Source organism: Periophthalmus magnuspinnatus, chromosome 14 (genome assembly GCF_009829125.3).
Source record: "Periophthalmus magnuspinnatus isolate fPerMag1 chromosome 14, fPerMag1.2.pri, whole genome shotgun sequence".
NCBI classification, from domain to species: Eukaryota; Metazoa; Chordata; class Actinopteri; order Gobiiformes; family Gobiidae; genus Periophthalmus; species Periophthalmus magnuspinnatus.
In genome coordinates this window covers 22,477,336-22,494,447 of record NC_047139.1, presented here as the reverse complement: position 1 = coordinate 22,494,447, position 17,112 = coordinate 22,477,336, and the positions used below count along the sequence as shown (strand labels likewise).

Here is a 17,112-nt window from a genome sequence, read left to right as displayed (position 1 = left end):
ATCGATCTTCTGCAAGAATGTTCCAAAGTATGGTTTTAACTTTCTATTTCCATGGAATAATGCAGGTGACATGCCATTTCCAGAAGGTAACTTTGCGGGGCCCAGTGCAGGGAGGGGCCCTCACAAAGTCTGTAATGTGCATTTTTTATTAGACAACATGTAATGAGGGTCCAACAAGTTGATTTGTACTCAGGGCCCAGAACTTGGTGCTACAACCCTGGATGGAGGTGTAATTTGTGGCTTAATTTAAACAGGATCAGTAACAGGTGTGGCCATTTTACATTTATCTATCTTCATCATGGCAAGATATTTAAAAATAGGTAGAGTCATGATACTCCTTTAGCCTTTCAGGACTTTCAGATAACTTCCCCATCCCTCACATCACGGAGTAGACAGGTGGAACATGGATCTGTTGTCTCAGGTCCCAGAATTGGACCTTCATCCTATTAAGTTATATTAGAGGGGGGCCCATGTGAGGCTTCATGTCCCGGGCCCCCAAACTTCTGTCGACGGGCCTGCTCACATCAATCCCTCCACTTCACATTGGCAAGTACGAAGTAAGTGTTTTTAAAGTGCTCAATCCCAAGCTAAAATTGCAATAAATAATTCAAGCCAAACGTTTTACATGTAGCACAAGGAGCTGTCTGAATTCTGGTTTGTGTTGCCAATTTTCCCTGAACGAAAACCTTGAAATAAAACCCACTTAAGCCCTGTGTCTTCCCCTCCAGAGTATCGTTAAACCCTTGCTGTGTATGGACATGATTACTGAGTGCTATGGGCCTTACATCAGTGCACAACCTTGACTTCCAGCAGGAAACCGAGCGCACGGGTCAATTATGGCAATGCCTTGTTTTGCTTTCGAGACCGGGGACGTGATCTTGGAGACACACAAGATACACCTAGGATTTCAGCTGTAAAATAGCCAACTCCCAGATCAAAAGTGTAAATAAATAAAAGACAGATTGTAGAAGTATTATTACATTTGGCGCAGGGTATGGATAAGGGCACATGGGACGCTGCTGGTATGTTTCTGTGCTACACATGGCTGCTTTGAGGCCTCGGAACAGTGGTGCAGCAAAAGTCGTGGAAAAGTTGTACAAATGTAAAAGTACTACTTCACTTTATTTTGTACTTTACTTAAATTCATTTTACAGTGGATACTTTAACTTTTACTTTACTTTACTTTTACTGCATTTGAGAGCAGGTGTACTATCTGTTACACTCAGGCCTGTATTTTTGTACTGGGGTGAAGTACTTTTCTTTAGGGTTTAAGATTCCCTAAAATGCCCCATATATGTAGGCCTGTCTAGATACAAATTATCAGCTAAAAATAATGTTAGTGGTTCAGTAACTTTTGTAAAGAAAAACATATCTTATCAACCTCACACCATAAAATGCATCAATAGTTCTCAAAATGTGTCATTTTACTGAAAAGTGCCTTTTTCAACTAGTACTACTTCAATATCTTACCCAGATTATTTGTGATACTTTTACTTGAGTAATTCTTTTGCTTCTGTATTTGTATCTTTACTTAACAAAACGGAGTAGTCCTCCTCCCACCCCTGTGCAGTAGTCTACAGTGGAGACAGAGCAGATGAATGTGGACATGGGGATGTGTCTCTGACTCAGGGTTCAACAATCAGGGCTTTGTCAGTCCGGCATCTGCCACTGTGGCCCACAGAAACAAGCATCGCCACGTTAGTCCTCTCAAAGAGGTTACCAGCGAGGACAGGACAGGGATGCAAAAAGTAGTACTACAAAGATTAGCACAGACAGCAGTGAGAGCTGTGGTTTGGACAGTTGGACTTGAGCTGTTCTCAGTTACTGATTTAACACAGAACAAATTATAATTACATGGCTAGAACTATACTTGGTTACATCAAGTACATGTTTGAAAATCTACTTAAAAACATCCAAATACTCAAAGAACCTACTCAACTACAGTAACAGGAATATTTGAAATATTAGTAACTTTCCAGTTTTTTCAATAAAGACATGGAAATAGTATTTTCAGACCTGAAAATACTTCATTTGAATTATATGTGAATAATAGCCAAGTCCGCCTTGTGCCAAAAGCTCCTTAAGATTTTAAGTAACAATTTCATTAAATTACAGTATTTGGAAAATATTGTTTGTCCACTATCTGATTCTGTCAATACTGGTGCATTTTAAACTGTAAATATTTTTACAACACATCTGTGCCATTCTGAACACACATTCATATTGCTTTCAGACTTCATTCATTCCAGACTCTTTTCCAAGTACATAGCGGTAATGCAGAATTCTTCCCAAAACTTAGCCAAAGTGCCCCATCTAGTGGTGGTGTAAAGCATTGAAAATAAACCAGTCATCTTTTTGTGCATTTTATTCATTTTTTGACAAATATATATGAAGTTTTCCCTATATAGGAAACATAATTTTTAAAGATACGTTAACAGCAAATTTATTCCTGTAAATATACAGGGAAACATAAGAAATTAGACGCAAGGGTAGAATAATTCAGAATAGTGAATTACCTCAAGTTGGTCTGTTTTTGGTAATGATAAAAATGCCAATGGGACATTTTAATGTTGTGTAAGGAAACAATGAGTGTCTGCATCAAGGCACAGAAGCATCGACAACCGTCAGTGGAGCAGTTTTTGCCAAGACATTGGTCCCATTGGACAGTACCAACTATACAAACTACATCATATGAAACTAAACATAGGATAAGAATTTGCTCTTATTATGATCACAAAATGAAAGAATAAAGATAATGTACAGAGCTCAGAACATCACAGCTCCAGGAGAAAACTGGTGTTAATTATGGGGTGATGACATCTTAGATTTATTGAACGCAACGGAAGACCTGCAGCTATTCCAGAGGATGGAGCTCCCTAAGCGATCGTCTGTCCTGTTGAACAAACTCCTGTAGGCTTCGCTTTCCCTGCCTGAAATTGCTCTCCCTCCTCGAGAAGGGCAAAATGACCTGTAGTCTGAGGAGAGTCTCTATGTTGACAAAGCTCTTGGTCTGTGATGTCTGCAGGGCATCCAGCACAGTAGTGGGGAGATAACCCGCCAAAGGATCCAACCATTTGTCCTTCCACTGCTTCAGCTCAATGTGGAGGGAGGCCTCATCGGGCAAGTCCTCCTTGTACAGATCAATAACAAGACCACTCAGAATGCTGGTTTCTACTTTGGACATTGCGTAAGGCACGATCTCCAGACACCGCAGGGTATCTGTTACTTTTTCTGTGAAGACATCCTCAATTTCTTTTATTGAATGCTCGATAACCTTGGTGCTAACTGATCTTTTGTAAAACTCACTCAGTGGCTCTAAAAGGGCAGAATGCAACAGTGTGACATTTAGTTTGGAGGCCAATGCCACAGCTTCTTCAAACCAGGCCTTGTGATGGGAGTCGACTTCAGCCAGCAGCTGTTTAAGCTGAGCTTTAAGGTCAGCTAAACTGTTTACAGCAAGTAGCACATCTAAAGGTTTTCCCAGCAGCCCCTCGCTTAATGTGTTGGTTACCTTGAGGACATTGTTCTGCACCACTGTCCCTAAGATAAAGTCAAAGTTTCTGATTGCGCTGAAGAACTCTACAGCTTGCTTCTGTTCAGCTGTATGCCCCTGACTTTTCATTTCATTCAAACACAACACAACTGCTTCCAACACCTCCAACATCACCTGGTGCATATTGTGACTCTTATCCCACTTTTTAATGAGTTTGTCCCTAAGCTCATTGCCCTTTCCTTCATCGCGACTAAACACATGTAAGATCATCTCCTCTAGTCTGTTCTGCCTCTCTGCATCCTCTGTGAACCACTGTAAAATCTTCTGGATCAAAACAGTGCCATTGGCTATTTCTGTCATGGGAGAAGATTTGGCCAGCCACACATTCAAGGACAGGGCAGAGCTGATTGTTCTAACAGCCTTTGGGTACTTTGCTGCGAGGGCCAGACTAACCGCGCTCATCTGTGCACCTACTTCCCCCACACTCAGTATGGCCTGTCCTCTGCAATTCTCCATTTTGAGCCCCCACTTCTCAGACAACACTCTCTCCACTGTCTCCGTAAGGCTAACCACATCTTCACAGAAAGGAACAAAAGCCAATGTCTCTTCACACTGGATATCCTCCTTGTTTAGATATCGGATGCACAGAGGGATGTACTGGTGACCCTCGACGTCGACCGCTTGTTCAGTTATAATTGTGAAAAAGCGCGAGTCCGAAAGTTCCTTGATTATTTCTTCACGTTGTTGAGGGTCATAGAAAGATACTGGCTTCCTTTGTCCTTCTGTAACTTCTGAGGTCTCTGGGAGCTGCTCTGCCGTCGCTGTGGTGCCGTTTATTTCTTCCATCGCAACATCCACTTCGACAACTTCTATAGAAAAAAAACAAAAACATTTTATTTACCAAATGGCAAACTATACAGTATGCAAAATAGGGCTGGGTGCTATCGTGATAAAAATTTATTGTGACCTCATCCCTTGGTCATTTTGTGATTCATCATTTGTGATAGTATGTAAACTTCTGGAGCTGGAAAGTCAACTGTTTGATTCCATGAAAGTTAACATATTTCAGAGTATCATAGGCAAATGAACAACATTTCCATGGAAACAAGCAGGTGGACGACCTCTTCCAGGCCAAATAACAGTCAGGTTAGTGGAGATGCAAGCCTGCTGCTCACAGTCAGGAGGCAGGTTTTTATTTGTTTTTCAGTGTGATAAAAAAATAAAAAATAAAAAACTTCTCCTCATCCACTTCTATTGATTAGCCTCTGTAAAGCTCTGAGGGACAGGTGTGAAACTTAAGAAGCACATTACTTAATTATTTATGTCTTAAAAGCAATAAGAATTGTGATCAAATTGAATCATGAGCTGACTCAAGAAAATAGTGATATTAAAGTTTTGCCTCCTTGCCCACCCCAAATACATCAATGTTGCAGAAATACTTGCCGCTTTCCAAATGTAGCTTCTGTAACGTTGCCATGACCTGAAATAAAACACAATTTAGAACTAGACATTCACTTGAAGTTACTCAGAAAATAAGACAACAAAACAGTACCTTTGAAAGACACGGTCGACTCTCTGGGTTGAGCTCGATACACGCTTCAATCACCTCTGGCAGCCTCTGCAGTGTCGTGGCATGAGAGAGGAGCATCATGTGATCCAGTTTACTGCCTCTGCACACTGTGTTTTTGAAAACCTCTCTTATGGAGTTCAGGGTGGTCTTCATCAAGTCAAACTCCATACTGACACTGGGCAGGACCGCCGCTTGTCTGAGCAGGAGGGTCACAGTGGGGTGGGTTTTGGATTCTACATGGGCCAGTGTTTCGGCTATGGATGTTGGAGGAGCTACATCCTGGTACTTCTCTCTCCACACAGCAGACCAGGAGTTGACTTCCTGTTCTGCTGTCTCTGGATCAGAAAGTTCTTTGAGGTACAAACTGAGGGGCTGGTCTGTGGACTCAGCTAGCATAGGTTGCGGGTTGCAGGAAGGTAGCAAAGATAAGACTGACAAAGCTTTCAAATGTCCAGTGGAAAAATTGTAATTCATTTCATCAATCAGATTTTTAAGAAGAGGAATGCTCAGATTCTCTCTATAATAAACTTCTGGAGATTCATAGCTGTTGACCTCCTCGGAAAAACACACTTGTTCAGGAGCTATTTTAGTTGCGAGTTGAAATGCCTGCTCAAACCAAGAGTGGTGCACAGAGGTAATATTTGCCAATGTTTTACCAAGTGCGTCTATGATGGAGGGAATTTTTTCAACCTCGCAGAGAATATCAGCAGGATTCCCGCAACGGAATACTGTGCTGCAGTTGCCAAGAGGAGCACAAGCATTTTTTATAATTATAAGTGAAATGATAAAATCAACATTTCTCAGTGCAGTAGAGAGTACCTGGGCATGCATGGATTTAGCACCAGTGACACTAGAAGCAGTCGCATCTAGACAACTGATTACACCCTCCAAAGTTTCTGCTAGTACATCAAAGAAGTCCTCTCTTTTTCTCCACCTTGAGTAGCATGTTTCTGGGCTTTCCTCTAATGCCTCCCTGGGCATGTTGAGCAGCCCATCCACTGCCTTTGCTAACTGAGTCTCCAAACCGGGATAGGCATCAAAAAACAGCAAAAGGTCTTCGGCAACATTTAGAGTTTTCACTACCGAGGGACAGGGCACGCCCTGCACCAGCCAGTGACTAAGGCCGCAAGACTCGCTAGGTGTCACGACAGCGAGTGGGTAGCTTTGGAGGAAATCCAAAGACATTTTCTTTAGACTTTGGAAGCCTGTGCCATGATTCATGAAAGCCTGTCCGCGACACTGGGTCATGTTCAGTCCCCAGTCGTCACAGAGGACATTGGTCAGTTTGCGGGCTTGTGCTTCAACGCCAGAGTACTCATTAAACAGTAAGAATCCGATTAACTCCACTTTTGGCACTGATTCGCCCACATACCTAACAAACACAGGTAAGTAAGCTTTGTCATTGATATGGACGGGCTTGTCTATAATAAGTGAGAAGAACGGAGAGTCCTGGATTTCTTTAAGTATAAAATCTCTGATGCCTTGGATAACAAGTGCACTCATTTGGGCCTCACCGATGTTACATTTGTTCTCACTTTCAAACCAGTGGCACATGGACAACTCCTGGAACATGAGCTCACGCTGTTCCTCAGTAATTTCCGATAAACTACAGTGCTTTTTTCCTAATCCTGCTGCTAATTTGAAAACTATTGTAAGACTCGGACAATTGTCTCCACTGTGGCCATTCTCATCTGCAGCCTTCATCTCCTGGTCTTCAATCTTGTGAGAAGGCTGGTCAATCTGAGGTACTTCATGCTCGATTTTCACTGTTTCAACTAAAGCACAACATACGCACATATGATATTAACACAAACCGTGGCAAATATGAAATTTTAACATGATATTGTCTTACCTTCCATTTGAACTTCAGTGTTTTTGTTGAAGAATTTGGATTCTCTCTCCTGTAAAATAAAAGGTCAGGTAACAGTGCATGCACTGCAGATGATAGACTTTTATATAAACATACACACTTACCAGACAAATGCCCTCCAGAGCCTGAGGCGTGGACTTCAGACACTGGGTGACCATGCGGTCCAGGTCTCTGCTGAAGTCGGCACTGACCTGGAGCAGAGCGAGGCAGGGGGTCCGGTCCTGGGGATCTGTGCTCCGTAGATAGTCCAGAAACCTCTTGTGGCGCATCACTACGCCACAGTCCTCCAGCGCGGTGCTGGGCAAGACAGACATGATCTTCAGCAGCACGTTGATGTTGCCAAAGTACTGCATCAGGGGCAAACGCAGAGTCTGGAAGAGAGAGCCCGGAGTGGTGACCGAAGCCTTGGTCTTCCACGTCACTCTCCAACAGCAAAGCTCAGTGAAGAAATTATCAGCATCAGGAAGATCACTGCTGTACAGAGGAAGTTTGGACTTTAGGCTCTCAAACATGTAGCTCTTTGTCACTGAACTTGGGACAAGGGACAGAAAATTTAGAGCTTCTTTGTGGTCATCTGAGAAATAGTCTTTTACAGCATTGATGAGGTTATCTACGAGTGGCATGCTCAAATTATCTTTGTAGAAAGTCACTGGCTTCATCATCCCATCTCTATGCAACGAGCTTTCAGGCACTTCACTTTGACCACGGAGAGACTGTGCGATGGCACAGGACTCATCAAACCAGTTCTGATGAAACACTTTGATATTGGTTTTTACTCTGTTGAGTGTAGCCACAATGCCCCCTATGTGGCACAGTTGGGATGCGGCACTGAAGTGGTCCTTCTGAAGGCCAGCACTCAGGTCTTTAGTGAAGGAGGAGGTGTTCTTCAATACAACCAATGCCATGATGAAGTCAAAATCCATCATCTTCTGCAGAAGAGCCAGAGCCTGTTCAGACAAGGTCTTCCACCTCTGGGTGTTGTTTTTGATTTTAACCAAACACTCCACCAGGGGCTCCAGCATCTGCACAAACACCTCGTAGGAGTCATGCTTCTCCTGCCAAACTGAACAGAATTTTCCCTGTAGCTCCTGGACTTTCTCATAGCTCTCTCTGAGGCCTTTAGCGATCACATGGTCCAGTTGTTTCTCTAGAGCGTCACTGGTGGCGAAAAACATCATGACCTCCTCAAAGATCTCCAGAGCTCTGGTGATGGCGGGCACAGGGATGGACTTGGACCACCACATGTTGAATGAGTATGAAGAACAATGTGTGCTTATTGCAAGTGGATACTTCTCTTGTATTTTACAAGCAAATGCCTTTAACTTGTAGGAAACATCACCTGAGCCCAAATAGGCCTGACCTCTGCAGTTTTTTAAATCGAGGTGCCACTTATTTGTAACAATGTCAAATAAATGTTTAACCATAGCCTCGCAAGAAAGATCTGCCTCAAGAAATCCCAACAACTCCAACCGCATGACATCAAAACTATCGACAAATCTAAGAAAGAGGGGAAGGTAATTATTTTCACCCATTTTAACCACTCTGTCAATAAACAGGGAAAAGAATGAGCCTCCAACTTCCATGAGGATTCCCTCTCGGACCGCATTCTCACACACCACCAGAACCTCTTGCATTTCGGACTTAGTGACATATTCGGTCTCTCCTTCCTGAGCAGGAGGCGCCTCTGGGTGGTCCCTGTTTTGGCTGCTGTAAGCGGCCACCACCGCAGACTGCAGAGCTGACTTCAGTGCTTCTCTGTCAGTCTCTGCACACTTCATCTCTACCAGTCTGTCTGCGTCCATCTCCAGGTTTATGAGCTGCAACTCCTCCTCAGTGTCCTTCTCAGCATGGTTCCCCTGGTTTTCAACTACAAATAAAACAATAGCACAGAGCACAGGTTAGGCTTTTAAAGGTGCACTGTGTAACCTTGCTGGTAAGGTGCCCGCCAACTGCTCATCTCCATGTTAATGCTTAGCCCAGTATGGAATTTAACACTTCAGGTTAAATTACAGGTCAGATGTGTGGAGAAACTTAAACACCTATTATTGAATAGGCATGCAAGCTAGATAGAGCTTAGTGTCATACTGTGGAACATTCTAGACAAATCAATAACATCTCCACAAACACAAGAAGGTAGTGGACCCCCAACCACAAAGGTTACACAATCTACCTTAAATAGACTTCTGTCTTATACATGCATATAAAATGTAGAAAGTACTAAAAATAAAGAAAAACATTGAATGAAAGGGTGTGTCCAAAACTTTTGACTGGCAGTGTGTCTTTTGAGTTTAATTTGTTATATTCTAATTCTGCATACCTTCAACACCAAATATTTCACATCAGTCAAACTGACAATCAGGTTGGATTTGGAGATTTTCTAACTGTGATGCTGTTACTTTAACTGCAGCCAGAATCAATGTGCTCCTGGTTTTAAGCACTGACTGATACGAGGCAACCCCAAAGTCAGATCAGACAAGAGATTTTTCAACTAAAATGCAAACAGTAGTTTTTTGATGGAGGTTATGTATTGCATGCTTTATCTGATAAAGTACTGTGATTTTACCTGGTGGAAGCTTCTCTTTAGTGTTGTCATCCTACATTAGAGAGAGAGAAAAAAACCCAAAATAAATTAAAATGTTTAGGTTTATCACACTTGTTTACCAACTGTAAAATGTGTCACCATTTGCAGCAGCTGTAGGATGTCTGGATGCTTTTGAGCATATGAATCCACCATTTTCTCAGCGTTGAAGTGCACGTCTTGGTTTACATAGATGAATGCCTTGCTGCACTGTCTTTGGTCCTCCGGTGTGGTGTTCAGGTAAACTTGGCACCTCTCCTGTACCATATGGTACTGCCCATACACATCTGCCTCAGTATTTACACAGGGGACAGTCCCCAGCACCCTCAGCAGATTCTGCACATTTGGGTAGAAGCCGATGTCAGGGATCTTTAGTGTGGCAAACACAGTCGTGGGGAGGATTCTGCGCTTGCTGGCATGTCTCCACTTCACTTCCCAACAGCCCAGTTCTTCGTAGAAAGTATCTGGCCTCGCAAGGTTGTTCAGATTAGCATCTGCTACTTTATCTCTGCGGATGCTGAAATTGTGGTCAGCCATGTAAGAGGGCACTAAAGACAGCCAGCGGAGAATGCGAACCATCTCTATGCCCAAAACTCTCTTTACCTCCAGAACCAGATACTGTAGGATGGGCCGGCTCAGAGTCTCTCTGTACAAGTCTTCTAGTGGGGTCTCTGTGTTTGCTTGGTCTGTCTCAGGTTTAGTGATTTCAACACCAAGCTTCTTTGCCCTCCCCACAGCATCAGCAAACCATTTTCTATGTAATATTGCAAGCTCTTGTTGGTATTTGCTTAGCAGCTTTAAGGCATTAGAAATGCTGTACTGTAAAGTACTGCTGACGCTGATGATTCCCCTGAGACTGGAGTTTAATATGCTAACACAACAGAGTGTGTTTTTCAGAACAACAAGAGTGATGATAAAATTAAAATTCTTCAAAATGGGCTTGAGTCTGGCCATTTGTTCAGCAGTGTCTTCATCTACTTTTGAAATGATTTCATTGATGCAGTTAAGGAATGGCTCCAGGATGTCCAACATGGTTAGAAAAGCATCAGTGCCATATTCCCAATTACTACTTAAACATGTCTTGATCCTGTCCACCTCCCCTTTTATCAGCCCATAAGCCATTTGAATCTTTCCCTCCAGTCTCTTGGAAAGCTCGGGCGTTCTCCTGAGTAATGAGGCCACCTCCTCCACAGTGTCGGCCACATTCTGAATTGAGGCCACAGGCATGCAGCGCATAATCCAAATGTTAAAAGCGTACGGCTCACTTGGAGAGAGTACTACCTGTGGGAACTCCTGGAGGATTCTGCAGGTGAGGTCTCGAATTTTTTGACACATTTTGCCTTTGACGAGATAACTTATACCTCTGCAGTGCTCCATCCGCAGGCCCCATTTGTTTCTCAGCTCTGAGATAAGAAGGTAAAAAAGATTCTCGGCATCTACATCACATGGAAAAAAGCCAATTAAATGCTTTTGTGGAAGCCCTGCCACTGTGACAGAGCGAATATAAACTGGAATCTGCTCCTTTCCCTCTATAATGGTCACTTCCTGAAGGAGAATGGAAAAGAACCGTGCTAAGCGGAGGCTGTTTTGGATTTCTTCACGCATCAGGTCTTCACTAAACTGCAAGATTTCTTTTTTGTCAATCTTCTCCACACAGATGCGATTAAGAGACTGCTGACCCCTGGCACCTCCAATGGGATCATCAGTGGTGTTAGTGCCATTTATGCTGAATCCAGTGAGTGCCAAGATTTCTTTAAAATATGCTTTAAGTGTATCTTTTGCTTTACAGATGGCTGCATCTTCCTGTGTTTGGGGTTCATCTTGCAGATCAAGTGCTGAACTGTTTTGATCACACACATCAGTTGTCTCTGCAGCAAAAAAAAGGTTGGTTTACTATGAATTACATTACCTTTACAATATAAACATGGATACCTTTAGTTTTCTTTATAGAGGTGTGATCCTCTTCAGACTGGGAGCAAAAAACAAAATTACTTACTTAATTACTTTTAAAATTGCAAAAACTCCAAGCGCTTAATTAGGAACTTACCTGATCTCCGGCTCGCTTTCTGTTGACTGGTTGATTGTTTACTGGTGCTGTAATGTCAAATATTGTTGGAACAGCATCTTCTTTTAGAACAGTGCTAGAGTCATCCTAAGAACAAAAATAATCATGAACATTCAGATGGTGTGTTATATTAATGTGCTCCACTCAGTTATAATTGGGAGATATATTAAAGAAGTCCATAGTATCATATTTGTTGTGTTGGAAAGGGGCAAAATGAAAAAAATAGATATAGATAAAAAAGAAAATACAGCTGGTTAAAAATAAAATTATTATAAACTTGTGGTTAAATTCCAAATGAGGGCATAGTGATATTTTTGGACTTTAGTAGCTAATTTCACAGCCCACATGCATACTTGCGAGAAATGTATAGGCATGTTTTAGCAAATATCTGATGGATTGCCAAAATGTTCTGAATATCAATGTTGAGAAAACAAATCCATAGAGCTTTTGTTGACATCGCTCACATCAACATATAATAATGTTTATTTGAAACAGGGAGTCAGTGGTTGTAATTAAACCTTATGAATGAGTCTCTTACCTGATGAGAGATCATCGTAGGCTCAAAGTGCTTTGCACAAAGTTTGTAAGTCTTGTGCATGTGGTCTGGGATTTCTGATGCCAAGTCTTCGCGATGACATTTTGTCAGCCATACTTTACAACTAGAAGTACAAAAGCACAACACCAACAAAATAAAATACAAATGACTGGTGCTACAGGCCTATTTCCATTTTTACCACGAATATGGACATTTATATGTTGAGAATTTGTCAAATTTTTTGCAGAAACTTTGCAACAGGCTATACGTGTCCTCAAACTGGGTTATTCAGTGATAAGCTTTTGCTCTGATTCACTGAAGAAACATTATGAGGAAGCATTACCATTTGACAGGAAAAACTTGACTGACTGACATTTGGACAATGACCTGATGGTTCATCTGACTAATGAGTACACACATTCAGTCGATAGGTGTCGCACAGCAATGGAAACAACGCTAAAGTTAGCACTTTGTGAAAAAAACATAATGTACAAACGTCGGAGAAGACTAGAATAAAAGCAAGATTGTTCAGTGGTCTCAGGCCTTGAACCACAAACAGTGAGTTTACGATCCCCGTGGACTTTTCCAAAGAGTAGCACAAAATGCGCCATTTTCCACTGATTTCGGATGGATACTAGCCTGACATCCAACATGCTGTTATGCTAGTGTCGGTGCTAATGGGAAGCTAACACATTTCGTTTAAATCTGGGTTAAATGTACTCATGATTGTTTATGTGTACAAAGCATATCACGTACCGTTCAGGGTCCAGTGGAAAACTGAAGAGTGGGGTGTTCTCGCCCTCTCCTTGTTGATAACCACAATTGGCTGCAGCGCAGCAGTCAGTCATTTTGGTTTGCAATGTAGCCAGCTAACAAGTTAGCTAGCTTCGCTGGTGGTTGCAAACTGGAAATGCTACAGTACAAAAACTACATGGGACTCTAAAGAGTCATGCTTTCACCTCAGCCTGCAAAATGCAAGAACAGTCGCAACGTGGGCTTCGGTTGAGAAATCTGGACAAAACTAAAAGTGGTCTAAATCCATGCTCCCAAAGTTGCCATTCGGCGCTTAGACAAGAGCGACCCAAACGCGTGAGATGTGTACAACCAGGAACTGAGTGTGCAGTGCAATGGAGGGTGTTGACCACCCGAGGGCGCCATCACCTTTACTGTAGTTATGTAGGAGCTCATGCACTATCATAGTAACGATATGAAATAAAGAAATCACATAGTATCATCCAGTGTATGGGGCAAAATATATTGACGTTAAAGAGGCTGCTAGGTTTAAGCAGTTTTGCACTTTCATTTAATATTGACAAAAATCACTTTTTAAACATTATTTTTGTTTTATTGAGGAAGACAGAGAGCTTCCATTTCCCACTACATTTTAGTAATGCGACAGAAGAAACCATTACAAATTCACCCAATACAACAGTGAACATAGTAAAAAGCATTGTACATTTTCTAATCTTATCCACAATTTATCTTTAATAAAAGTTTTAACCAGTCACCCTTTCAGAGGGGCACCTTTTTATTTAGGATCATTTGCGATATATAGATCAACCACTGAATCCAGATCAGACTGGACATGAGAGTTTATGTTCATAAATGCAATACTTTTTGATTTCATTTTATCTGGGACTTCTTCCATGTACCTGGTGAAGCGCTGGTACACCACATTGCTAGTACTGTCTAGAGACAAACAAGGAATGATGGCAAGTAGTCTGAAAACTGCCAACATATTTGGGAAGAACTTCATGTCAGCCAGCTGCAGTGTGTCTTGGATATTTGAGGGAAAACATTCCTGTTTGGTCTTTTTGCTCCATTTTACCCACCAACAATTGAGCTCTGCAGAGAAGCTGTCTGCATTTGGGACATCATTCTTGAAAACCTCCACACACTCCTCATCAGATTTAGTTTTGTTTTGCTCAACAGCTGCAGGAACCAGGGCCAGACCTTTGAGCATTTTCAGGACCTGCTCACTGAAGACCTCACTCAGCTCATTGTATACACCGCTCACCACAGCAAAAGACACGTATTCTTTGTAGTAATTCTCTGGCTGAATTGCAACAGATTCTGAATGTTTTCTCAAAAAAGACCGAGGAACCTTGACCACAACATCTACTGCAGCTGCAATATTGGTTGCTTCTTCATACCAGAATTCATGGTAAACATCAATGTTGTCTGCCACCTCCTTTATCGACTGCAGCACCGCTGGAAGAGAGCTTGCTGCTCTACTGACATCTCCAGAATTCCCAAGCAGGTTTTTACCTACAGCTTGTGTAAGAGCGGTGATATTTTTCAACACAATTAATGTCATTATGAACTCAAAATCAGTCAGAGATTTTGAAATCATCATTGCCTCATGCGCAACCTGATCACTCCATCTCACATCTTCGTTGTCGTTCACACTATCCAACCAAAGCAGCAACGACTCGTAAATGTCAACCGCGATCTCGAAAACATTGTGGCTCCTTGTCCACTTGGTTTGACAGTAGCCCTTTAAAACGTTGGCTTTCTCTGTTCTGTCTTCATAGAACAGAGTAATTGCTTGTTCAAATTCTGCAACCAACAAGGGAGTACGACTGAAGAACGTGTCAATATTCTTAAGAGTAGCCATGACAAGTTGGACCCCAGACAAAGGCATGCTATTGGCTAATGAGATATTTAACGTTTGAGTTGATCTTATTGCTAATACTGCTGCTGGAAATTTTTCTGTTACCTTGGCAGCAAACTTTTTTATTTTGCTAGAGTGTGTTCCAGAGCAGGAGTGGGCCTGGCCTTTGCACTGCTCCATTTTCAATCCCCATTTTTCAGTTATTTCGTTCAGTACTTTCTCAGCTACGACATCCTCTTCTCCAGTGAAAGACACCAACCCGAGAAAGTTTTCCTGTTGGCTGTTTGACTTATCTACAAAGCGAACAAAAATAGGGAGGAACAATTCTCCGGAAATGACCACCAACTCATCTGTAATTAATGAGAAAGGACCATTTTGCATGACCTCTTCCAACAGTTTTACACGGATATATTGTTCACAAACGTCTATCATGTTGTCAAGCTCATCTGGAAACTTCTCCTTATTCTCATCCCACTTTTTCCTTAGAGGTTCGTCTCCATTTTGTATGCGATAATCTAACAGGGCTTGAAAGTTAGTTTGTGCTGGACTGTTCTCAGAGTCCTCTCCTTTGTATGTAGGGGATACATTATGTCCTCCTAACAGTAGTATGATTTCAAATACAGATTTGAGATACTCTCTGTTCTCATCTTCTTCTGACAGTGGCTGTGTACTAGTGGTGGCAGGTTCAGGCTCAGATTTTTTCATCTCTGTTGGAGAAACAGACAAAATTATTATTCAAAACTGGCATAGCACAATAGATTTTCAAAGCAATACACAAAAGTTGAAAACATACTTTTTCTTCCTTTTGTCTCCTTTTCATTGGGTTTTGCCTTTAACATAAAAAGCATGATTGTAACACACAAGAACATATCAGAGGGGTCAAATGTTATATTCACTTATAGGGCTGCAACTAATTATTATAGTAGTAGTCAACTTTCGACTAGTAATGTCAAAATGTGTTGGCTGGTCCATGATCAATGTCATTTTTCTATTGTACATTTAGAATTTTGAAACACATTCTTAACCAATATTTTAACAGTTAGAATACGTGCATTTTCTGTATGTTTTTATACTTTTTCAACATTTTGACTTAATAATGCTACCGTCTTTGTGAAAACATCCTTGGCAAGCATTGTGTTTTGTATAGTCCAGTTAATGATTATGTTTATGAAAATATAACTACAAATATCTTATAAATTGACTAGTAACAATTATTCTGATTATTAATTGTAGCCCTATTCACTTACAACTTCCTTCCTCTTCCCCTGGCCGGTCTGAGACATTTCTGGTGAATCAAAGATGGTGGGTATAGCATCATCCTTCAGCACTATGCCCTGTCCCTCCTACAACATGTGGGATCAATATTTGTGAAATTTTATGTCGTTTAAATTTCATTTACTATGCAACTTACACTATCGATGGCAGATGGTTGAAAATGTTTTCCACAAAGTCTTTCATATTTGTACAGTTGCTCTGCAGGTTTGTCAATGAGATCTTCCCGCTGACATTTCTCCAACCACTGTTTACACCTGAAAAGTACAATTTATGTTTTATTATGAAGGAAAAGATTACATTAAAGGTCCTATATTACAGAACAATGGATTCTTGTGAGTTTTAAGCCATGTTATAATGTCTGTCTACATCTCCAAAGCTCAAAATGCTGTTCCACCTTGTGATGTCATGAAGCAGTAGTAGTATTGAAGTTAACAGCTGGCTTTTACTTTTATTTCAGTAGAGACTGGCAATAGCAGAGCTGAAAGAATTCAAATGATTCTAGTGCAGGTGTATGGAACACTTCCTGTATTACCACATGACATCACAAGGTGGAGCGTTTTCTGAGAGAAGTCAGCCAAAATATGCAGGGTTTGTGTGTTTGTGTGAATGAAACAAAACACAACTTCAGGTATGTTTGTGATGAGGAAACATTATAACAGAGATCAGAAAAGAGTGTAAAATAGGCCCTTTAAGACGTTACACCCAAGTCAGGTTAGAAGTACTTGTGGTCCTGTTGTACTTTGCATTTTAACAATTCAAATTCAGACCATAATGTAGTAAAAATGGCTACTTGTTTTCAAATAGCCTCTCGCATGTGCTGTCTGAAGTGTATTTCTAGCTAGCATCCTCTTTTTGTTATCTGTAACATTACCTTTCCGAGTCCAGAGGGAATCTAAATAATGGTTGCGAGTCGGCCTCTCCTCCAGTGCAGTTTGGGACAGCGCAGTGACCCAACATTTTAATTTTATTCCAAAACTTTATTAAGAGGTTTTGTTCTCAGACGATTCTTAACGGCTACGCGCCATTGCTACTACGACTTCCGGTATAAAATTTCAAAATAAAATAAATGCGCTAGTGATAGAGATTCAGAGGTTTTATCTAAAATCATTTGT

At 41.4% G+C, this 17,112-nt stretch overlaps 2 protein-coding genes across 3 annotated transcripts; both read right to left on the bottom strand.

Moving 5' to 3' along the window:
* Window positions 1–2,350: 2,350 nt before the first annotated feature.
* Window positions 2,351–13,232, bottom strand: si:dkey-250d21.1 (uncharacterized). Its single transcript, XM_033978044.2, has 11 exons — window positions 12,868–13,232; window positions 12,115–12,235; window positions 11,559–11,663; window positions 11,444–11,480; window positions 9,614–11,379; window positions 9,497–9,527; window positions 7,038–8,800; window positions 6,916–6,964; window positions 5,046–6,838; window positions 4,937–4,973; window positions 2,351–4,362 (listed from the first exon to the last, which is right to left on the bottom strand). The coding sequence occupies exons 1-11, from the start codon at window positions 12,957–12,959 to the stop codon at window positions 2,855–2,857; spliced, it is 7,302 nt and encodes a 2,433-aa protein (XP_033833935.1). The 5' UTR covers window positions 12,960–13,232; the 3' UTR covers window positions 2,351–2,854.
* Window positions 13,233–13,636: 404 nt separating this feature from the next.
* thap12a (THAP domain containing 12a) lies at window positions 13,637–17,044 on the bottom strand. 2 transcript variants are annotated; one of them, XM_033978049.2, is made up of 5 exons: window positions 16,872–17,044; window positions 16,137–16,254; window positions 15,973–16,068; window positions 15,519–15,555; window positions 13,637–15,432 (listed from the first exon to the last, which is right to left on the bottom strand). In XM_033978049.2, exons 1-5 carry the CDS (start codon window positions 16,955–16,957, stop codon window positions 13,640–13,642), a joined length of 2,130 nt encoding a protein of 709 aa, XP_033833940.1. In that variant the 5' UTR covers window positions 16,958–17,044; the 3' UTR covers window positions 13,637–13,639. The 2 variants fall into 2 exon arrangements, with proteins under 2 accessions (XP_033833940.1, XP_055082423.1); XM_055226448.1 differs by lacking the exon at window positions 15,973–16,068 and having other exon boundaries at window positions 16,872–17,035.
* Between the last annotated feature and the right edge of the window lie 68 nt (window positions 17,045–17,112).

Coding starts and splice junctions, on each gene's coding strand:
- thap12a (XM_033978049.2), bottom strand. CDS start 16,957: ATGTTGGGTCACTGCGCTGTCCCAAACTGCACTGGAGGAGAGGCCGAC. Junction 16,255..16,871: donor TTCCCTCTGGACTCGGAAAG/GTAATGTTACAG, acceptor TGTACTTTTCAG/GTGTAAACAGTGGTTGGAGA. Junction 16,069..16,136: donor AACCATCTGCCATCGATAGT/GTAAGTTGCATA, acceptor CACATGTTGTAG/GAGGGACAGGGCATAGTGCT.
- si:dkey-250d21.1 (XM_033978044.2), bottom strand. CDS start 12,959: ATGACTGACTGCTGCGCTGCAGCCAATTGTGGTTATCAACAAGGAGAG. Junction 8,801..9,496: donor TAAAGAGAAGCTTCCACCAG/GTAAAATCACAG, acceptor TTTTATTTGTAG/TTGAAAACCAGGGGAACCAT. Junction 6,839..6,915: donor CACTGAAGTTCAAATGGAAG/GTAAGACAATAT, acceptor GTTGTGCTTTAG/TTGAAACAGTGAAAATCGAG.